This window comes from Rhinopithecus roxellana, chromosome 1, assembly GCF_007565055.1.
Source record: "Rhinopithecus roxellana isolate Shanxi Qingling chromosome 1, ASM756505v1, whole genome shotgun sequence".
NCBI classification, from domain to species: Eukaryota; Metazoa; Chordata; class Mammalia; order Primates; family Cercopithecidae; genus Rhinopithecus; species Rhinopithecus roxellana.
Window position 1 is genome coordinate 192349664 of NC_044549.1, and position 25172 is coordinate 192374835.

The 25172-nt window shown below is 37.3% G+C and overlaps 1 protein-coding gene across 2 annotated transcripts in view; it reads right to left on the bottom strand.

Moving 5' to 3' along the window:
* The window catches only part of SCN11A (sodium voltage-gated channel alpha subunit 11), a 122249-nt gene that overhangs the window by 52655 nt on the left and 44422 nt on the right, over window positions 1–25172 (bottom strand). For both annotated transcript variants that reach the window (XM_010371500.2, XM_030938952.1), the window contains exons 13-15: window positions 19092–19271; window positions 16072–16452; window positions 13742–14173 (exon numbers count right to left, since the gene is read on the bottom strand). In XM_010371500.2, coding sequence (XP_010369802.2) covers window positions 13742–14173; window positions 16072–16452; window positions 19092–19271 — 993 coding nt within the window. The remainder of the gene's footprint in view (window positions 1–13741; window positions 14174–16071; window positions 16453–19091; window positions 19272–25172) is intronic.

Genomic DNA, 25172 nt, shown 5'->3' on the forward strand with positions numbered 1-25172 from the left:
TCTTCCAATTCTGAGTTAAGGCCTCTAAATTTCTGGTGAGTGTGGCCAAAAAGTTGGCTCCCTTTTTCCATCTAGCTCTCCACTCATAGGGCAGAGACTTTATCCCAGAAGCGGCAGCCAAAGAATACTAGAATCACCCTCATTCCAGTTTACTTGTAGGGCGAAAGCTCTGGGGGTGGGGAGGATTAAGGAAGAAGGAAACTGAGAAGTTGAGAGGCTACTGCCCCTGCCCAAGTGCCTGGAATTGTGCCTAAGAGATTTTTGCCCAGAGTGGGAGGCAATTCGTAAGAAAAAAGAGCTCTGAAGTTCTCCATAGAACTGACTTTATTTGAAACAAAGTGGTGTGGGGAAGTAAAAGTCTAAGAGTGCTCTTGAAAACAATGGATATTTTGTTGGTAAGCAAATAAGAAGAGACTGGTAGCTGTCCTTCAATAAAGGCAACAAACTGAAACATAGGTTAGTAAGCTCACCACAAAGAACTATGAAAAGAAACAGCTAAGGAGAGTCCCCCTGGGGTCAAAGCAAATCTCAAAAGACTGCGCTTAAAAGCTATCACTTCCAGAATTTAATTGAATCAGACAGTTGAGCAATTTATGCCCCATGGCATTGTCAAGGAAAATAGAGCAATTATCTAGCAATTAGTTGAGCCTAAAATCGAAGTATAATACCAAAAGAGGCAGACGGCTTAACAGAGAGATCACAGGAGACAATCAAAGATAGCCTTGCTGAAACAACAGTCATCCTAGACTGACTGTGTGCACATCCAAGGATGTACTGTCCTAGGAGTGACACCAAAGGTTTCACATTGTGTGTGAATGGAGGGGAATGGGTTGGAGAGGGAGTAGACTCCACTAAAATAGTCTAGTGAGATTACCATTTAATAAAGAAGCCCCAGAGAGGAGAAAAGTGAATCAGTTATAGAGTTTCCACAATATGTTACTTAAAATGTCCAATATAAAAAATTATGAAATGTGCAAAAAACGAGAAAGCGTGACCCATACAGGGGAAAACAGTCACTAATAGAAACTGCACTTGAAAGGGTCAAGATGTCAGAGCTAAAAGATAAAGAATGCAAAGAAGCCATTATAAATATATTTAAAGAATTAAAAGGTACAATGCTTAAGGAAATAAAACATACTATGACGAGGTACAATCAAATGCAAAATATCAATAGAAATTATATTTTAAACAGAGCCAAATATAGACTGTGGAGTTGAAAAGTATCATAACTGAAATGAAAAAGTCACTAGAGAGACCAACAGTACATTTGAAGAAAGAACCAGTGAATTTAAAGATGAATCAATGGAGACTGTGCAATCTAAAGAGCACAGAAAAAACAAAAGAAAGAAAAATAAAAAGAGCCTCAGAGAAATGTGGTGCACCATTAAGCACACAAACCAGAAAGGAAACAGAGAAAAATGAACAGAAAAAATACTTAAATAAATAATGGCTGAAGACTCCTCAAAATTGATTGAAAACATTAATCTACACGTCTTAGTCCAATTTATCCTGCTATAATAGAATTCCGGAATTAGTAATTTATAAAGAACAGAGATGTATTTCCTACAGTTCTAGAGGCTAGGAAGACCAAGATCAGCAGGCCAGCATCTTGTGAAGGACTTCTTGCTGCATCATAACATGGCAGAAGGCATCACAAGGCAAGAAAGAGAAAGAAGGGAAGGGGGCCTAACTCATTCTTTTATTAGGAACCCACTTCCACAGTAACTAAACCACTCCCACAACAACAGCATTAATCCATTCATGAGACCAGAGCCCTCATAATCTAATCACCTATTAAAGGTCTTACCTCTCAACGTTGTTACTTTGGGAATTAATTCTCCAACACATAAACTTTAGAGGACACATTCAAATCCTAGCACTCCACATCTAAGAAGCTCAAAAACCCCAAGTAGAAAAAACACAAAGAGAGCCACACCTATACACATCATAGTAAAAGTGCTGAAAGACAAAGAAAAAAGAAAATCTTAGCAGCAAGAGAAAAGTGGTTCACCATGTACAAGGTGACATTGATAAAATTAACATTGACATTGCATTAGAAATAATGGAAGCCAAAAGGCAGTGATATGATATATTCGAAGTGCTAAAAGAAAAAACAACAGTGAACCAAGGTTTTTATATCCAGTGAGGCTGTCTTTCAAAAATGAAGATGAAATAATCGTGTTTCCAGACAAACACAGAGAATTCTTTGGTAGTTGCCCTACCTTATAAAGAATACTAAAGGAGATCTTCCAGACTAAAAACAAGTAACCCTAAATGGTAATACAGCACCCCTCAACACACACACACACAAATATAGTAAAAAATATATATTTCTTTTCCTTTCTGCTTTTAGCTGATTTCAAAAGCAATTGTGTAAAACATTATGTTTAAAATTGTGTTGCTGGATATGTAACATAGAAATAAAAAAATATATATTTGCTAATAAGAGCACAAAGGATATGGGTGGGAGCAAAGTTGCATTGGAGTAAGAAAACCACACCTGCAGGTAACTCACATTCACAGGAACACATGAAGAGAGCAAAAAGTAACTAAGAAGATTATTAAAGTAAATCTTATAAATATGCACTTTTTTTTATTTTCTCAGCTCCTTTAGTAGACATCTAGTTATATTAAGCAATAATAAAAAACTGTAGCTTGTGTTTTAACATATATGAATATAATATGTAGAATTAAAAACAATACAAAAAGAGGAGAGAGGAAATAGAGCTATATATGAGTTATATTTCTATAGCTTACTGGAATTAATATAAATCTGAGACAGATTCTGATGAGTTAGATGTATATGTCAAATTTTAGAGCACCCAAATAAGGAAATAATTCAAAAAGATTTTGAAAAAAAACTAAAGATATTAAAATGTTACACTAGAAAATATTCACTTAATGCAAATGAAGCAGTAGAGAAATAATAAAGGAAAAAACATGGAAGACATATAGAAGACAAAGAGGAAAATATAAGAAATAAATAAACTGTGTTAACAATAGCATTAAATATGAATGGGTTAACCAATCCCATCAGAAGGCAGAGATTGCCAGAATAGATAAGAAAACAAGATCCAATTATACACTATCTGCAGAGTACACATTTTAGATTCAAAGATATAAATAGATTGAAAATGAAAGGATGGAAAAAGACATGTTACGCAAACAGCAACCATAAAAGACGCTGGGATGACTCTATTAACATCAGATAAAATAGATTTAAAAACAAAAAACTTACTAGAGATGAAGAGGGACATTTTATAGTGATAAAAGAGTCAAAATATTGGGAAGATATAGCATTTATAAACATATATACACCTAACAGAAGAGCCCCAAAATATATGAAGCAAAAACTGACATAATTGTTGGGAGAAACAGATAATTCAACAGTAAACATTGGAGACTTCAATACCTCATTTTCAGAAATGAATGAATAACAACTAGATAGAAGATAAACAGGGAAACGGAAGATTTGAACAAAACTATATACCAGTTAAACCTAGCGGACATCTATAGAACGCTTAATTCCAAATGGCAGAGTACACATTCTTCTCAGGTACAAATGGAACATTTCCAGGATAGACAATACACAACACCACAAAACAAGCCTCAAAAATTTAAAAGGGCTGAAATTGTACAAAGTATGTTCTCTGATCACAATGGAGTGAAATTAGAAATTAATAACAGTTAGAAATTTGAGAAATTTATAAATATTAAACAACACATTTTTTAATAAGCAGTGGGTCAAAGAAGAAATCATAAGAAGAATTAGAAAATAAGATAAAATAAAAACACAATTAAATATATAGAAAATAAAAATGAAAATAAAATGTATTTGATACAGCTAAACACTGATTAGAAATTTATAGCTATTAAAAAACCTACAATAAAAAGGCAAGAAAAATTTCAAATTAATAGCCTAATCTTTCATTTAAGACACAGAAAAAAGAAAAGTAAAATCAAAGGAAGCAGAAGAAAGGATATAATAAATATTTGACAGAAATTAATGAATAGAGGGTACAAAAATATTAGAGGAAAATTAAGAAAACTGAAAGTTGGCTATTTGAAAAGACTTTCAAAATTGACAAGATGTGAACTAGACTAACCATGAAAAAAAAAAGATCTAAATTACTAAAAAAAAAGGTGGGGAGGGGATTAGTATTAACCTTACAGAAATCAAAAGGATTGTAAAAAAATATTATGAATAATTGTATGTTAACAAATTAAATAACTTCAATGAAATGAACATATTCATAGAAATATATAAAATAACAAGCAGAATTAACAGAAAATCTGAATAGCCCTACAAGTAAAGTGCTTGAATTTGTAATATAAAAACTTTGTGTAGATACTTCTGGTTTCTGGTTCATCAAGTAAGAACCTTGAAAGTCACCACTCTATCCTAACAACAAATAAAAAGATGAACAATGGAAAAATCAACAACTCTTCCTAGATCTGTAAGAGAAGTGAAGTTACAGAGCTAACACTGCCTCTAAAACTGGAGACGCAGGCAAATACAGAGAATCACAACTTACGGAGGCAAAACCTTAATGGGAACCAGTGCCGGCTAAGGAAAACCTGAACTGTAATTGACAAATTGCTAAAGGCTCAGTATGTCTAAGAGATTAAAAAAAAAAAAAACCTCCATGGGTACCCAGTCATGAGGGAGGCCACCACACTTTTGTGAGGTTTACCTCTTGGAGCTCTCCCAGGTTCTCACTGAGAATACCAGAGAAACACCCCTTCAAGCTTCTGGCTTGAAGGGGGACTGAAAAAGGAACCATTTTAATGTTTGGTACAGGATTGCATTCTTTCCAACAAGTTCTGCCTTCAAGAGAAATTATTTAACCAGAGCCTAACCTGCTGGGGTTTATCACAGACTGACTGACTTAGGAGAAGGGAAATACCCAACTCCAGCTGGTTCTAGCCATCCCTGTGAAAGAAGAGAAGTACCTAACTCGAGCCCACTCTAGTCATCCTATCCCACCTAAGGGAGACTAAGAAGCACTTACAAAGTTCACAGTCCAGAGGCACAGGCTTACCAAGAGACTGAGACCTAATCATAGGACTATAGAACGCTTCCCCTTCCCCTATTCCTTTTCACTACATTACTAAAGGTCTGTTCATAGCGGTTTCTTTCATTCTGTGTATCATGTCTGGCTATAATTAAAAAGCATACCAAAAGACAAAACAAAAACAAAACAAAAAACAAAAAACCACAGTTTGAAGAGCCAGAGCAAGCATCAGAACCAAACTCGGATATAACAGGGGTGTTAGAATTATCAGACAGGGAATTTAAAACAACTATGATTAATTTGCTAAGGACCCTGATGGATAAGGCAGACAGTATGCAAGAACAGATTAACAATGTAAACAGAGAAATGGAAATTCTAAAACCAAACAGAAATGCTAGAGATAAAAAACATTTAACAGAAATAAAGAATGCCTTTGATGGGTTTATCAGTATATTGGACATGCTGAAGGAAAGAATCTCTGAGCTTGAGGATATCTCAATGAAAATATCAAAAGCTTTTCAGTAAACAGAAACTTTTCAGTAAACAGAAAAAGATTTATAAAAACCAGAACAAGATATTCAAGAACTGCGGGACAACTACAAAAGGTATAAGATACATGTAATGGCAATACCGGAAGGAGAAGAAAGAAAGAAACTGAAGAATTATTTGAAACAATAATGACCAAGAGTTTCCCTCTATTTAATATCAGAACGAAACTTCACATCCAGGAAGCTCAGAGACTAAGCAAGATAAAGATCCAAAAAACTACACTTAGACAGACATATCATATTTAAACTACAGAAAATCAAAGATAAAAAATCCTGAAAGAAGAAAGAGGAAGAAAACACTTTACCTACACAGGAGCTAAGGTAAAAATTATGTCTGACTTGTCAGAAATCATGCAAGCAAGAAGAGTGAAGCAAGACAGTTAAATATTTAAAGAACCAAGAGAAAAAAACCACCAACCTGGAACTCTGTACCCTGTGACATTATTCTTTAAAAGTGAAGGAGAAATACTTCCTCAGACAAACAGAAGTTGAGGAAATTTGTTGCCTTACCTATCTTGTGAGAAATGTTAAATGAAGTTGTTTAGAGGTAAGGAAAATGATATAGATCAGAAACTCAGATCTACATAAAGAAAGAAAGATAAGGACTAAATAATAAGTGAAGCAAAATAAAAGCACTTTTTTTTTTTTTGAGATGGAGTTTTACTCTTGTCACCCAGGCTGGAGTGCAATGGAGAAATCTCAGTTCACTGCAACCTCCGCCTCCTAGGTTCAAGAGATTCTTATGCCTCAGCCTCCTGAGTAGCTGGGATTACAGGCACCTGCCACCATGCCTGACTAATTTTTGTATTTTTAGTAGAGACAGGGTTTCACAATGTTGGCCAGGCTGGTCTCAAACTCCTGACCTCAGGTGATCCACCTGCCTTGGCCTCCCAGAGTGCTGGGATTGTAGGCGTGAGCCACTGCACCCGACAAACACATTTATTTTTCTTATTCTTAATTTATCTAACAGATAACACTTTGTTCAAAATAATAATAACAACAATGTATTTAAATATATATTTCAAATATGTTATTTTACTAATGAATAAATAAAATAAATGACTGCAATTAGACAAAGAATATAAGGGAGGAACTGGGATTATTTTATTATTATAAGCTATGCACACTACCCATGAAGTAATGTTATTTGTAAGTGAACTTGGATCAGTTGAAAATGTATATTGAAAATTCTAGGACAACCACTAAAAAAAGCAAAAAGAAAAAGTAAGACTGATATACTGAGGAAGAAGAGAAAATGGAACCGTATGAAATGTTTGATTTAAACCACAAAATGCAGAGAAGAAGTGGAAAACAAAAATAGGAAAAAGTACAAGGGCAACAAAAAGAAATGAATTATCAAGCAATGCACAGACACGGGGGAAACATAAATGCATAATCCTAAGTGAACGAAGCCAATCTGAAAAGACTATATACTATATGATTCCAATAATATGATAGTCTGGAAAAGACAAAACTATGGAGACAATAAAAAGAACAGCGTTTGCCAGAGGTTGGGAGTTGAAGAGATAAATAGGAGGAGCACAGAGGATTTCTGGAGCAGTAAAACCACTCTGTATAATACTATAATGGTGGATACATTTATTATACGTTTGTCTAAAACTACACACTGTACAATACCAAAACTAAACCCTGATGTAAACTATGGACTTTGGGTGATAATTACATGTCAAAGTAGGTTTGTCAATTATGACAAATGTACCACTCTGGGGGGAAATGCTGATAATGGGGGATGCTATGCATATGTAGGGTGAAGGTGTATGTAGGAAATTTCTGTACCTTCCACTCAATTTTTAACTGCTCTAAAAAATAAGTTATATTTGAAAACCAAAATTCCCACAAAGAAAAGCCCAGACCCAAATGCCTTACTGGTCAATTCTACTAAACATTTAAAGAAAAATTAATACCAAATTTTCACTAAGACTTGAAAAAGATAGAAGAAGGAACACTTAACTCATTTGGGCAATATTTGAGGCCAGTATTACCCTGATATAAACACCAGACAATGACATCACAAGAAAAATAAACTATAAACCAATATCTCTTATAAATACAGAAGAAAAAATTATTAACAAAACACTAGCAAACTGAATTCCCAACAATATATAAAAATGATTATATGCCATGACCAAGTGGGATTTATTCTGGGAATGAAAAGTTGATTTAACATCTGAAAAATGAATAGAAATAAGGACAAAAGCATTATCTAAATACATCTAGAGAAAGCACTTGACAAAAGAAAACACTGTGATAAAAACACTCAACAAACTAGAAATGGAGTGGAATTTCTGAACTTGCTAAAGGGCATATTCAACATTACATTTAAATGGTTACAGACTGAATGCTTCTTCTCCAAGATCCTGAACAAAACAAGAATTGAGTTGAACTGTTGTACACTCAGTTAGTGTCCAGAGTGTTGGAGTGTTGCTTGGTGTGGAGAAACCCCACACATTTGGTATCAGAAGTGCTGTGTGAGTGGAAAAACTGTTTCTACAGAATAAACCAGTAAGGGAGATAAAATAGTATACTGAAAAAATACTCAATCCAAAATAAGGCAGGGAAAAGTGAGGTAAGGGAACAAATAATAGTTAAAACAAATTCAAATGTATCAAGAATTACATTAAATGTAAATGACCCAGGCATTCAAACTAAAAGGCAGCAATTATCAGACCGGATAAGAAAATAAAATTTCTCTTCATTCATTACGTGTGTGCTAAATATAGTGACTACTTTTCAAAGAGTATGGTGTGGAAAAAGGGGTAAAGAAGAGTAAGTTTACAGAGGATGAGACTGACAAACACTACCTCAGCCAAGTGATCAAGGTTAATATAAATAGTAATAGCATGGACTTTTGATATGATATGATGAGAAGAGCATTTTGTCTCTGTGGTATTTCTCCCTACAACCTGTAATCTCAATCTATGAGAAAAATTAGAGCAAATCCAAATTGGGGTACATTCTACAACACACCTGACCAATGTCACTTTAAAATATCAAGGTCATCACAAACAGGGAATGTCTGAAAAACTGAGGAAGCCTAAGAAGATACGACAACTAAATGTAATGTGGTATCCTGAGTAGACTCCTGGGGTAGGAAAACTGTGTGCTAGATACAAACTAAGGACATATAAATCAACTATAGACTTTAGTTAACAATTATTCATCTTGGTTCATTAATTGTAAAAAATGTACCATACCAATGTAAAATGTTAATGAGAGGGAAACTGGATGTGGAGTATATGGGAACTCTCTCTACTATACAATATTCATGTAAACCTAAAACTATTCTAAAATAAAAAGATTACCTGCAAGAAAAAAGCAAGATTTAACAATATGATGTGTATATGAAATGAATTTTAAATATAAAAACACCCATAGATTAAAATAAAAGAAGAAAAAATGATACCATACAAATACTAAACATAAGAAAGTTGGAGTGGATATATTAATATCAGACAAAGTAGGCTCCAGAATAAAAAATGTTATCAGAGATGAAAAGGAACATTTAATAAGGATAAAGGAAACACCTAACAATCCTAGGTATGTGTTCTCCTTATAACAGAGCTTCAAAATACACGAAGTAAAAAACTTAATGAAACTAAAATTAGAAACAAACAAATTCACAATTACAGTTAAAAATTGCAACACTGCCGTCCTAATATTTGAAGATAAGAGGAAATCAATAAGGACATAGAAGACTTGAACAACACTAACAACCAGCTTGATCTAATTGACACAAATATAGCACTTCACCCAATCATTTCTTTAAAGTGCATACTCCTTTCAATTGCATATTGAACATTCACCAAGTCAGACTATATGCTGAAACATAAAAACAAAAAAATCATAAAACATATCTCAAGAAATTTTAAAAGGTTTAAAGCTTATAAAATATATTATTTGGCCACAAAAAAATCAAACTTTAATGAATAACAAGTATATCAGGAGAATCTTTAATTATTTGAAAATTGAACAATACTCATAAATAATTGATGAGCAAAAGCAGAAATCACAAGAGAAATTAGAATATATTTTTAACCAAGTTAAGAGGAAAATATAGCATAGCAAAATTAGTAGAATGCAGCTAAAGCAGTGCTTAAAGAGAAATTTGTAGTTTTAAATGTTTGCAATAAAAAAGAAAAAAAGACTTAAATCAATAATCTAAGCCAGGGGTTGAAAAACTTTACCCTTAAAGAACCCACAAGCAAATATCTTAGGTTTTGCAAGCCATGAAGTCTCTGTTGTGACTATTTAACTCTGTTGTTGCGGCATTAAAGCAGCAGAGATAATAGGTAAACAATTTAGCGTGGCTGTGAGTCAATAAATCTTTATTTAAAAAAGAAAACAAGGGGTGAGCCAGAAATGGCCCATAGGTTGTAGTTTGCTAGACCCTAGTTGAAGTGTACACTCTAATAATCCAGACAAAGAAGAGCAAATTAAACCCATACTAAGCAAAAGGAAGAAAAAAATAAGAAAAAGAGAATCTATCTATAAAATAAAAACATGTAAAAACAATAAGGAAAAATAAAACCAAAAGCTGATTCTTTGAAAATATCAATAAAGTTGATAAACTTCTAACTATATTGAATAGAAAGGAAGATAAAAATTATCAATATGCATGAGGAAAAACATCACTACAGACACTACTAGAATTCTACAGACACTATAAAAATTCTACAAACACTAAAAGAATAAGAAAATACTATAAACAACTTTATACCCATAAATTCCTTTATCTAATTTTTAAAACATACATATTAACCAAATTGGAACAAAAAAAGTAGAAAACTGGAATAGTCCTATATTTATTAAAGAAATTGAATTCATAACAAAAAAAATTCCAAAAAAGACAACTTATGCCCACTTTAATGAATATTTGGTAAATTCTATCAAACATTAATAGAAGAAATAATACCAGTTATACACACAGTGTCTCAGAAATAGGAAAGGAGGAAGACTTCTCAACTCATTTAATGAGGCCCATGTTAATCTGATACCAAAGCCAAACACATTACGAAGGAGAAACTATGCCTGCAAAATGCTTAACAAAATATTAGCAAATTGAATCTAGATATATATAAAGGATAATATACTGTAACCAAGTAGGGATAATATAAGGAATGCATAGGTGATTTAACATTCAAAATAAATAAGAAAAAAACACAATGATCATCTTAATACATGCAAAAAATGCATTTCAGAAATTCAACGTATTTTTGTAATTAAAAATATAACTCTCAACAACTAGGAATAAAAGGAACTTCCTCAACTAAAATCTTGTTTAATAGTGAAAGATTATGCTTTCTATCTAAGATTAAGAGCTAGGCAATATATCCTGTCTCACCAATCCTGTTAAAGATTATACTATAGATCCTAGCCAGTGTAATAAAGGAAGAAAAAAAAATAGATTATTTTTAAAGGAGAAGTAAAATGGTTTTTCTCTTCAGGTAAAAAAAAACTGTATAAATAGAAAATTCTACTCAATCTACACAAAATGATTTAGAATTAATAAGTCAGTTTTCCAAGGTTTGAAGCTAGGAGGTCAATAGACAAAAGACAATTTTTTATACTAGCTATAAACATATGGAAATTAAAATATCTTAAAATTACATTTACAATAATGAAAAACATTAACTACTTCAGTACAAATTTAACAAAATATGTCAAGACTTGTACAATGAAAATCATAAAACATTGCTAAGAGAAATTAAAGAACATCTAAATAAGTAGAGAGGTAGACATGTTCATGAATCAGGACACTCATTTTTGGTAAGATGCCAATTATCTACAAAATGATCCACATATTCAATGCAGTCCCAAACAAAATTCCAGCAAATTTTTGTGAAAATCTGATAAGTTGATTCTAAAATGCATACAAAAATGCAAAGAACCTACACAAAACAAATTTAATAAAGAACAAAGCTACACATCTTGCTTTTTAAAATCTAATATAAATCTACAGCAATCAAGACAGTGTGGTATTCATATAAAGACAGATACATAAATCAATGAAACAGAATTAATATTTCAGAAATAGACCTATGCATATATGGCCAATTGCTTTTTTTTACAAAGATACCAAGTTAATTCAATGGGGAAAGAGTAATCTTTTCAATATATGGCTGAAATCACTGGATACATATATAGGAAAAACAATACCTCAACTCACACCATACACAAACATGAAATTGAAATGGATCATGGACTTGAACCTGAGAGTTAAACCTATAAAACTCTAAAAGAAAACATACGAGAAAACCTTTGTGAGTTTAGGTTATGCAAAGATTTCTTAGAATGAAAACAAAACACATAAACCATAGGAGAAATTTTGTTAAATTATATATTATCAAAATTAAAACTTTATACTCATTGAAAAATACCCTTAAGAAAATAAATGCAAGCCACAGACTGGTAGGAAATATGTGAAATATACATGTCAGAAAAAGGACTTGTGTTCAGAATACACAATTATTCTTTACAACAGGAGTCCCTAACCACCAGGCCAGAGACCAGTCAGTACCTGTCTGTGGCCTGCTAGGAACCAGGCCACACAGCAGGAGGTGAGTGACTGGTGAGTGAGCAAAGCTTCATCTGTATTTACAGCCACTCCCCATCGCTCGCATTACTGCCTGACCTTCGCCTCCCATCAGATCAGTGGTGGGATTAGATTCTTATAGGAGCATGAACCCTACTGTGAACTACACATGGAAGGGATCTAAGTTGCGTGCTCCATATGAGAATCTAATGGCTGATGATCTGTCACTGTCTGCCATCACCCCCAGATGGGACTATATAATTGCTGGAAAACAAGCTCCCATGGATTCTACATTATGGTGAGTTGTATAATTATTTCATTGTATATTACGATGTAATAATAATAGAAATAAAGTGCACAATAAATGTAATGCACTTGAATCGTTCCAAAACCATTCTCCCTCCACCCTGATCCATGGAAAAATTGTCTTCTATGAAATTGGTCCCTGGTGCCAAAAAGTGTGGGGAAAGTTGCCTTACGATTCAATAATGGGAAGACAAATCCCTTAATAAAAATGGGCAATAGACACTTCACCAATGAAGTATACAAATGACCAAAATATAAATAAAAAGCAATACAATATCATTATTTGTCAGTGAAATTAGAATTAAAACCATAGTTAGATACCATGACAAAACCACTAGAATGGTTAAAACTTAAAAGGCTGACAACAAAAACACTGGCCAGGATGCAGAGTCAATGGAATGCCCATAGGTTGCTGGTGGGAATGCAGTATGTCACAACCATGGTAGGAAACAAGTACACAGACAGCCCCTGCTGCATCCAGAACAAGTCCCTTGTTGTTTATTTTATGCATTTTTTAAGGTTGGAATGTTTCTGCACACTCCTCACAATTTTCGTATACTGAAATCCTAATCCCCAAGATGATAGCATTAAGATGTGTGGGCTTCTATTAATGTGCTCATAAAATAGGCCCAGGGGAAGTTGTTCACTCCTCCATTATATGAGCACAGCGAGAAGGTGCTGTCTATGAGTCAGTAAATGGGCCCTCCCCAGACATCAAATCTGTCGTTGCCCTGATCTGAAACTTCTCAGGCTTCAGAGCTGCAAGAAATAAATTTCTGTTGCTTAGAAGTTACCCAGTCTATGCTATTTTGTTATAGCAGCCTGAACAGACTACTACAGTATCCATTGCCCTCACACTCCCTGACAGTCCCCATCTCCCACCACTCCTCACCCACAAGATTGGTCTCTGCAGAAACTGAGGTTGTTCCCAGCACTGCCTTTTTCTAAAAAAAGACAAACCAACCAACAAACAAAACATGCCATTCAGTTTACTTCCCAAACCCCTTCTCCTCACTTTTCAGCCAATCCAAATTCTACATTTCTTGTAGAGTTCAACCAAAGGAACTCCCCCTGTCATCCCAGCCCATTCTGATTTTGCTCCCCTCTGAACCCCCGACACCTCCTATCTGTGCCACACTTGCAGGACCACAATAAAGAACCTGTCCTGAGATGTGCACATGGGTATCAAAGGGCAGCCACATTTTGTACCCTTATTATCCTTGCATAGTGCCTAGAAAAGGGCAGGCAACCAGTGCCCTGTGGTAACTCCAGCTTTGTATGACCTTTAAGTCTATGTGTGAATGTGTGAACCTTCATACCTGTTGTTCTGCCTCTGGTTGTGTGATGGGCTGTGCGTTATCTTCACCAGAAAATTCAGCATCATCTTCCTCCTCTGCAAGTGGTGCCAACCAAGTCCAGTCATGCCTGATGCCCAAGGTCTTTGGTACAGAGGTTAGTATACCAAGCTCCTCCTGGGTCTCTGAGCCCCTTTTCATCTCCGTGACCAGGGGAATGATATCTTTGCTTTGTGCAGTACAGCCTCCTGTCACCTCTTTTTGCTTTGGTAACTTTTGCTTCCTGCACCACTTGTGACAGAAATGCTCAAGAGTGTGTCTCACAAAACAAAAAGCCCGGCGGAATCGATCCAGTGCTAACTGGACTTTAGTTTTCCTGGCCTCTCCTTCTAAGTTTCCATTTCTTTCCTCATTGCTAAAGGAATTGAGCAGTAAGGCAATGAAGAGGTTGAGCACCTGGGAATGGGGTGGGTAGCAAGAAGAAAGGAAAGTTTAGCAAAGGAAAAGATATAGTGGGTTTCCAGGACAACTTTTTCCCAAGACTAAAAACAGAATCAAATGAGAGATTTATGTCCCACTGTCTCCTAAGAAAGTTCATCTATCCAATAAATAAAAGATTGAGAAAGAAATAGAAACAGTAAGACAGAATAAAAATTGAAATTAGAGGGTACAAATAGCCAAGTCCACTTTCCCTACATATAAAGAACATGGATGAGTAGACCCTCACCAAGGTAAAGCAGAATGGGATAACCATATGGCAAAATTAAGAGTGTACGTTTCTTGAGGAACAGCTGGATAGTGAGCTTTGATTTTTCCTGGAATTTCCCACAAGGAGATGAATCTGATATTCAAGCCCAATGTACAGTCCTTTCTTATTTGCATATTTGTGAGATGATGTACTTTACAGTTTCTTTAGGTCCTGTTGCCCTAACCTTAGTAATGTATTGAGGCCAAGCCAACGGGGTTGGACCAAATATGCAACTCTTCTGTTGAACCACATATCACTTCAAATTCATGTAATCCCAATAGCTTCCTACCTGGGTTCTTTGCTCATAATTACACACCCTCTAATTCATCATCTTTACCTCCTCAAATTCCTTTGTTTGTGGCTCTCTTCAACTCAGCAATAGACAGCCTTTGGAGAGAAGTGCCCGGTGGGTGTGAATGGGTCTAGTCACAGTTCCTCAGCTGCACTGTGAGAATTCCCATCTCTGGATCTTTGCTTAAGCTCTCCTCTATCTGTCTAAGTTCTCCTTACCTTATAAGTGGTCTTTTCAAGTTCTGTAATCTTCCACAAATCCTTTCTCAGTGCTATCCTCCCACTCCCACTGGTGATGCCCTATTCTTCTGAGCTTTTGTATGTAACACTTACTGTCTAGGTACACCATTTATTAGGTACTTAGGATAAAGCTATCATTGTAGAGAGTTAATTATATTGCACTATAGCCCCAACTTGATCCTGAAGATCTTGTGCAGTAAGACAATGAAGTGCACTTAATTAGCCTCCTCATAAACATCTATGCTTCCAGCTGCAAGTAACACACTCAAGCCAGCTTATACAACAAAAAACTGTAGCATAACAAGAAGTTTGAAAATAGAACAGGGGGCCAATTATGACATGAATACAGGTTTGTTCTCTCTTTACACTCTACCTGCCTCAGTGTTGGCTTTGTTTTAGGCTGGCTCTTCTCATGGTTGCACAATGCTTGCAGGTTTGGTTCAAACCCCTCTGGTTAGGCACCTATTACCTCATTGAAGTTAGGGGAACAGGACCTAAAGAAACTGCACAAAGTACACCGTCTCTCAATTTGTGCAAACAGGAGAGGATTGCACAGCAGTCCTGCATGTCAGATCCATATTCCTGTGGGCAATTCCACCACAGTTCCAAGCTCACGATCTGGCTTTTAAAAAAGTCCAGAGGAAAAAGTCATAAAAAAGTCATAAAAAAGTCCAGAGGAAGTAAAAGGATCATTTTTTTAAACACATATTTCTTAAGAACGAAAGATTGTTCCCAAGTTTCTCCAGTGGACACCTCTTTACATCCTATTGACCATACGAACTCACAAAGTCCTACTTCAGCCAATCACTGGGGAAGAGAATACTATTGTCTTAGAAGAATCATCCAGAATAAAATAAATTTTGGGGCATCAGTCAAATGAGTAGTATGTGTCAAATAGGTTTTTTTCATGCTTATCATACTTTTTTCAAACAAAATTTGAATGAATATTTCAAATATTTATTTGGCATTATATTGAGAATAATAATTTTTACTAGTAAAGTTTTGCAAATGAAGTAATGTATTTGAGAGGCATGTAGGGTCTTTTCTTTTTTTGAAAAAAATCTAAGAAACATACCACAAGTTTTCCTATCACCGTGATCAATATGAAGACAATAACACACAATGATGATGATGTATTCGCTTCTTGCATACATTCCCACATATTTTCGATCCATTCCCCGCAGAGGATGCGGAACACCACTAGGAAGGAATGCCAGAAATCCCCCATGTGCCAGTGCCGTAAACATGAGACTGTCGTGCCTGTCGGGTTACAGAGTTTTTGACTCTTTTGAGAATGGAAGCTATGGCCAAAAAGCTGCATGCCAACTACTGAGAAAATAAAGATCACAATGACCAGGACCACAGTCAGGCTTCCAAGGGCTCCGACAGAGTTGCCGATTATCTTAATTAGTGTGTTCAAAGTTGGCCAGGATTTGGCTAACTTGAAGACCCTGAGCTGTAGAAAAAGACAACAAACAAAAATGGAAGAAAAGTCAGTTAAGGACAAATTCCAACTGTTCATCTATAAAGCAAATGACATATACCCAAACTTATGACATCCAAAACTTTTTTCAAAGTTAAATCCATCCTGAACATAGCCATCAACTCTCTGTCATAATCTAATGCTCACCTGTATCTACTTTCTTATTTGAAAATGGAAATATTGGCTGGACACAGTGGCTCATACCTGTAATCCCAGCACTTTGGGAGGCCAAGGCGGGTGGATCACAAGGTCAGGAGATTGAGACTATCCTGGCCAACATGGTGAAATCTCGTCTCTACTAAAAATACAAAAAAATTAGCCGGACATGGTGGCGCATGCCTGTAGTCCCAGCTACTCGGGAGGCTGAGGCAGGGGAATCGCTTGAACCTGGGAGTCAGAGGTTGCAGTGAGCCGAGATTGCACCGTTGCATTCCAGCCTGGAGACTGAGCAAGACTCCATCACATATACACACACACACACGGAAATATTTTGTCTTAGTTTTTTAATGATAAGGACTTTGGGATCAGCATGGTGACTGAGCTACATAATTGTTACATAAAATGAATGTTTTGGAATTCTATGTAATATACCAAGTGTCAGCAAACTCTGGTCTGAGATCCAAATCCAGTCCATTGCCTATTTTTGTATGACCTCAGAGACAGGAATACTTTTCCACATTTAAGTGATTGAAAAATGATCAGGCCAGGCACAGTGGCTCACACCTATAATCCCAGCACTTTGGGAGGTTGAGGTGGGTGATCACTTAAGCACCAGAGAGTTCAAGAACAGCCTGGACAACATGGTGAAACACCATGTCTACAAAAAATACAAAAATTAGCCAGGCGTGGTGGCATGCGCCTGTAGTCCCAGCTACTCGGGAGGCTGAGGAGGGAGGATGGCTTGAACCTGGGAGGCGGAGGTTGCAGTGAGCTGAGATCACGCCACTGCACTACAGCCTGGGCGACAGAGCCAAACTCTGTCTCAAAAAAGAATATGACAATAATCAAAAGGATATTTCATGATGCATTAAAATCATGTGAAGTTCAAGTTTCAGCATCCATAAAGTTTATTGGAACATAGCCATGCTCATTGTTTTTTTAAAGTCTATGGCTTGTTTTATGCTACAATGGCAAAACTTAATGGTTGCAACACAGACCACATAGCCTGTAAGGCTGAAAACATTTACCATCTGGCCCTTTACAGAGAAAGTTTGCTAACTTCTGCATTATATAATTCAGGCCACGAGTTTGAATCTAAGCCTCATAAGAATGATTACAGTAATATGACGTTTGTAGTCAGGAGAGAAAAGGCAACCAGCTATTCAAGACTTGTATACTTTTTCCAAAGATAAATTTTATCCTAGATCTTCACAGACTTTATAGGAAACAACATTAGAGAAAACGTAGAAACTTGTTTTATAGGTTGTTTCTTATATTAACTTTTGATGTAAACTGACGGTTTTACTCCAAAGTACAATTTTGTTAAGCACATCCCCTATTTGGGGATAGAAATATTGCAGGTCAGTAAGGCTTCTGCTTGAAGAGGACTGTCATTGTCTGCTCAAAGGGGAGCTAGGAGCATCCCAGGAAGAAACTGTGGTTCCATTCTCATGCAGAGACAATGCCACAGACTTCCGTGCATTAGAGCCTGGCTGTAATAAGCCTAAACAATGATAAAGCAAACGCAATTTTGCTTACCTGAGTGCTAATAAAACATTAGTAGAAAAGCTTAATAACACTTGACTTTGAGCAGTGTAACCTCTTACTATATCCCAAGTATAAAAAATATAAAATGTACACTTAGGTAACTGAATTAAGTATCTTACTCTATAGGCTTAGAAATCCTATCTAAAAAAGAAAAGGTAAATATCTTTGAAAGGGGACGAAATCCCACCTTGGAGGTTTTCTAGTTTCCCGTCTCAGATTGGATTTATCTGTAGTCCTCTGTCTATACCTTTCCTGGACTCTGTCACACTGTACTGTGCATATAGCCCAGTCTTGTATCACTCCTGTGCTGCAAACTTCTCAAAGACAGTGATTTCCTCATCTTTGTTCCTTCCCTTGTGTCAATTTATATTAGGCACTCTGTAAAGTTTTCCAGAATGCTTCCAAACTGCATAGAGGGCGAAGACTACAGAACAGGAATGTGGCACTGGCAGCAGTGAGAAACCTGCCATCAGCTCCCCTGCATTCCTCCCATGCATTCTACAGTCTGCACCCCGCTTGGTGAGCCCAATATGACCGGAGAGATAGGAATATTTTCTCTTATTTATTTATTGCCTCAGAGCTCCATGGGAAAAAAGAGTGTTGGAAGGGTTGTGCACAGAGCAAGGAGCAGAGTCCCCACACTGGGAGACACAATTTTGTACCCAGTTGCCTAAAGGGTCATCTCTGGCAGGAAGGGGCTGAGGGTATAAGGGTTCAGTTAAGCGAAGACCCCCAGGGACTTGCAAGGCTATCAAAGATCTGTGCAGGAAGAGGAGTGCAGTTTTGGTTCTGGGGTTAAAGTAAGACAAATTAAAGTTTAGTCCAAGATAACCATTGAATTCTCTCAAGGCTTTTTTTCCACTTAGTCGGCTACGTTTATGCAGTAAAATAAGAAAGTGCCTTACCACTCTGAAGGAACGCAAGAATGGCCAGCTTCTCTTTTGAAATTTACCGTTCATTACATCTGCAAAACTCAGAAGAGCAACAATGCTGTCAAAAATGTTCCAGCCTCGGCGAAAGTAGTGGTAGGGATCGAGAGCAATGATTTTTAGGCACATTTCTGCCATAAAAATGCTAGTGAAAACCTACAGTGGGACAAAGAAGAATGAGAGAAGGAAGCTGCAGAGACACACTTTAAAGAATGGCCCAAGGGAAGTACAGAGGTTACAAAGAAATGAAAAGTATTCTCATGATTGATACACTATACCCTAACGTCCATGCAATAGAAACATTTACTGTTGTAGCATGAACCTCACTGTGACTTTGCTCCTCTCTCCATCCCTCTCCATGGTGCCCAGAGCAATGTAACCAAGCTCAAAGACACCAGAATGGAAAATGAATATTACTTCTCATTCTGTTGAAGATAAAGCAAAATGGTATTACTGGTAGATGGCAGGGTGACAGAAAGTGTCAGGCAATTTCTCCTCTGAATTCTCTTTAGAATACCAATTAAAACAGTTAAAATAGGGAGAGAAGGAATGTATACAATAGCCCTGAAAACTAAGGGTAACTATCCCCCATAAACTAGAATCCAGGAGGAGTTCACCTGACCACCTAATTTCAACACCTTGATCAAAAAAATTAAAAATAAAAACAAAAAAGGGGCACAGATCATAGAATTAGAAAACACTTCCAGGGACAAAAAACTGTCTTTGAGCAACTCAATATATGGGATAAGCCTTAGATTGGTTATGGTTATGGTTGAAAGAAGAATTGGTGATTTAGAATACAATCCTAAAAACTCATTCAGAATGCAGGGCTCACACTTCCAGAACAAAATATCAAAGAATAAAAAGAAGAGGCAGGAATTACAAAAAGTACTGAATTTTGTATTTTCCATGGGCAAAACAGTTTTGTCTTTGTCTTCAATAATCAGATAAATAAGGCTTAAGAAATTTGTAAAAATGTTGAATGTAGTAACCAATTAAAAACTAAATCTGTCTTCCATATCTTTGCAGAAAATAAAGCAAATCATTTCTTCACAGCAAATAGCACAGTCTTATCACATGCAAACACAAATGAATAGAAATGAAAAAAGCAAGAATATAAAAATAATAAGGTAATATTCAAAGGATTAAAGTCTTTACAAAGATTTTTATAAAACTGTCTACAATTCTGGTGGAACCTATAAATGACCAAATTCAATTATTAAAAATAATGGAGGGGGGGCGGAGCAAGATGGCCGAATAGGAACAGCTCCAGTCTCCAACTCCCAGCGCGAGCGACACAGAAGACCGGTGATTTCTGCATTTTAAACTGAGGTACTGGGGTCATCTCACTAGGGAGTGCCGGACAATCGGTGCTGGTCAGCTGCTGCAGCCTGACCAGCGAGAGCTGAAGCAGGGCGAGGCATCGCCTCACCTGAGAAGCACAAGGGGGAAGGGAATCCCTTTTCCTAGCCAGGGGAACTGAGACACACAACACCTGGAAAATCGGGTAACTCCCACCCCAATACTGCGCTTTAAGCCAATTGGCACACCAGGAGAATATATCCCACACATGGCCGGGAGGGTCCCACGCCCATGGAGCCTCCCTCATTGCTAACACAGCAGTCTGCGGCGATCTATCCGCAAGGCAGCAGGGAGGCTGGGGGAGGGGCGCCCGCCATTGCTGAGGCTTAAGTAGGTAAACAAAGCCGCTGGGAAGCTCGAACTGGGTGGAGCTCACAGCAGCTCAAGGAAGCCTGCCTGTCTCTGTAGTCTCCACCTCTGGGGACAGCGCACAGCTGAAGACCAACAGGGGAAGTAGCGGGAGCCGGTGCAGACGCGAACGACTCTGTCTGACAGCTTTGGGGAGAGCCGTGGATCTCCCAACGCGGAGGTTGAGATCTGAGAACGGACAGACTGCCTGCTCAGGTGTGTCCCTGACCCCTGAGTAGCCTAGCTGGGAGAAATCCCCCACTAGGGGCAGTCTGACACCCCACACCTCACAGGGTGGAGTACACCCCTGAGAGGAAACTTCCAAAGGAAGAATCAGACAGGTACACTCGCTGTTCAGCAATATTCTATCTTTGGCAACCTCTGCTGCTGATACCCAGGCAAACAGGGTCTGGAGTGGACCTCAAGCAATCTCCAACAGACCAACAGACAGTCCTTCTGACTCTCAGAAGGAAAACTATCAAACAGGAAGGACACCTATACCAAAACCGCATCAGTACGTCACCACCATCAAAGACCAGAGACAGATAAAACCACAAAGATGGGGAAGAAGCAGGGCAGAAAAGCTGGAAATTCAAAAAATAAGAGCGCATCTCCCCCTGCAAAGGAGCGCAGCCCATCGCCAGCAACGGATCAAAGCTGGTCAGAGAATGACTTGGACGAGAGGAGAGAAGAAGGCTTCAGTCCATCAAACTTATCAGAGCTAAAGGAGGAATTACGTACCCAGCGCAAAGAAACTAAAAAATCTTGAAAAAAGAGTGGAAGAATTGACAGCTAGACTAATTAATGCAGAGAAGATCATAAACGAAATGACAGAGATGAAAACCATGACACGAGAAATACGTGACAAATGCACAAGCTTCAGTAACCGACTCGATCAACTGGAAGAAAGAGTATCAGCGATTGAAGATCAAATGAATGAAATGAAGCGAGAAGAGAAACCAAAAGAAAAAAGAAGAAAAAGAAATGAGCAAAGCCTGCAAGAAGTATGGGATTACGTAAAAAGACCAAATCTACGCCTGATTGGGGTGCCTGAAAGTGAGGGGGAAAATGGAACCAAGTTGGAAAACACTCTTCAGGAAATCATCCAGGAGAACTTCCCCAACCTAGTAGGGCAGGCCAACATTCAAATTCAGGAAATACAGAGAATGCCACAGAGATACTCCTCCAGAAGAGCAACTCCAAGACACATAATTGCCAGATTCACCAAAGTTGAAATGAAGGAAAAAATCTTAAGGGCAGCCAGAGAGAAAGGTCGGGTTACCCACAAAGGGAAGCCCATCAGACTAACAGCAGATCTCTCGGCAGAAACTCTACAAGCCAGAAGAGAGTGGGGGCCAATATTCAACATTCTTAAAGAAAAGAATTTTAAACCCAGAATTTCATATCCAGCCAAACTAAGTTTCATAAGTGAAGGAGAAATAAAATCCTTTACAGATAAGCAAATGCTTAGAGATTTTGTCACCACCAGGCCTGCCTTACAAGAGACCCTGAAGGAAGCCCTAAACATGGAAAGGAACAACCGGTACCAGCCATCGCAAAAACATGCCAAAATGTAAAGACCATCGAGGCTAGGAAGAAACTGCATCAACTAACGAGCAAAATAACCAGTTAATATCTAATGGCAGGATCAAGTTCACACATAACAATATTAACCTTAAATGTTAATGGACTAAATGCTCCAATTAAAAGACACAGACTGGCAAACTGGATAAAGAGTCAAGACCCATCAGTCTGCTGTATTCAGGAGACCCATCTCACATGCAGAGACATACATAGGCTCAAAATAAAGGGATGGAGGAAGATCTACCAAGCAAATGGAGAACAAAAAAAAGCAGGGGTTGCAATCCTTGTCTCTGATAAAACAGACTTTAAACCATCAAAGATCAAAAGAGACAAAGAAGGCCATTACATAATGGTAAAGGGATCAATTCAACAGGAAGAGCTAACTCTCCTAAATATATATGCACCCAATACAGGAGCACCCAGATTCATAAAGCAAGTCCTTAGGGACTTACAAAGAGACTTAGACTCCCATACAATAATAATGGGAGACTTCAACACTCCGCTGTCAACATTAGACAGATCAACGAGACAGAAAGTTAACAAGGATATCCAGGAATTGAACTCATCTCCGCACCAAGCGGACCTAATAGACATCTATAGAACTCTCCACCCCAAATCAACAGAATATACATTCTTCTCAGCACCACATCGCACTTATTCCAAAATTGACCACATAATTGGAAGTAAAGCACTCCTCAGCAAATGTAAAAGAACAGAAATTATAACAAACTGTCTCTCAGACCACAGTGCAATCGAACTAGAACTCAGGACTAAGAAACTCAATCAAAACCGCTCAACTACATGGAAACTGAACAACCTGCTCCTGAATGACTACTGGGTACATAACGAAATGAAAGCGGAAATAAAGATGTTCTTTGAAACCAATGAGAACAAAGATACAACATACCAGAATCTCTGGGACACATTTAAAGCAGTGTGTAGAGGGAAATTTATAGCACTAAATGCCCACAAGAGAAAGCAGGAAAGATCTAAAATTGACACTCTAACATCACAATTAAAAGAACTAGAGAGGCAAGAGCAAACACATTCAAAAGCTAGCAGGAGGCAAGAAATAACTAAGATCAGAGCCGAACTGAAGGAGATAGAGACACAAAAAACCCTCCAAAGAATCAATGAATCCAGGAGTTGGTTTTTTGAAAAGATCAACAAAATTGACAGACCGCTAGCAAGGCTAATAAAGAAGAAAAGAGAGAGGAATCAAATCGATGCAATAAAAAATGATAAAGGGGATATCACCACTGACCCCACAGAAATACAAACTACCATCAGAGAATACTATAAACGCCTCTACGCAAATCAACTAGAAAATCTAGAAGAAATGGATAATTTCCTGGACACTTACACTCTCCCAAGGCTAAACCAGGAAGAAGTTGAATCCCTGAATAGACCAATAGCAGGCTCTGAAATTGAGGCAACAATTAATAGACTACCCACCAAAAAAAGTCCAGGACCAGATGGATTCACAGCTGAATTCTACCAGAGGTACAAGGAGGAGCTGGTACCATTCCTTCTGAAACTATTCCAATCAATAGAAAAAGAGGGAATCCTCCCTAACTCATTTTATGAGGCCAACATCATCCTGATACCAAAGCCTGGCAGAGACACAACAAAAAAAGAGAATTTTAGACCAATATCCCTGATGAACATTGATGCAAAAATTCTCAATAAAATACTGGCAAACCGGATTCAGCAGCACATCAAAAAGCTTATCCACCATGATCAAGTGGGCTTCATCCCTGGGATGCAAGGCTGGTTCAACATTCGCAAATCAATAAACGTAATCCAGCATATAAACAGAACCAAAGACAAGAACCACATGATTGTCTCAATAGATGCAGAAAAGGCTTTTGACAAAATTCAACAGCCCTTCATGCTAAAAACGCTCAATAAATTCGGTATTGATGGAACGTATCTCAAAATAATAAGAGCCATTTATGACAGACCCACAGCTAATATCATACTGAATGGGCAAAAACTGGAAAAATTCCCTTTGAAAACTGGCACAAGACAGAGATGCCCTCTCTCACCACTCCTATTCAACATAGTGTTGGAAGTTCTGGCTAGGGCAATCAGGCAAGAGAAAGAAATCAAGGGTATCCAGTTAGGAAAAGAAGAAGTCAAATTGTCCCTGTTTGCAGATGACATGATTGTATATTTAGAAAACCCCATCGTCTCAGCCCAAAATCTCCTTAAGCTGATAAGCAACTTCAGCAAAGTCTCAGGATACAAAATTAATGTGCAAAAATCACAAGCATTCTTATACACCAGTAACAGACAAGCAGAGAGCCAAATCAGGAATGAACTTCCATTCACAATTGCTTCAAAGAGAATAAAATACCTAGGAATCCAGCTTACAAGGGATGTAAAGGACCTCTTCAAGGAGAACTACAAACCACTGCTCAGTGAAATCAAAGAGGACACAAACAAATGGAAGAACATACCATGCTCATGGATAGGAAGAATCAATATCGTGAAAATGGCCATACTGCCCAAGGTTATTCATAGATTCAATGCCATCCCCATCAAGCTACCAATGAGTTTCTTCACAGAATTGGAAAAAACTGCTTTAAAGTTCATATGGAACCAAAAAAGAGCCCGCATTGCCAAGACAATCCTAAGTCAAAAGGACAAAGCTGGAGGCGTCACGCTACCTGACTTCAAACTATACTACAAGGCTACAGTAACCAAAACAGCATGGTACTGGTACCAAAACAGAGCTATAGACCAATGGAACAGAACAGA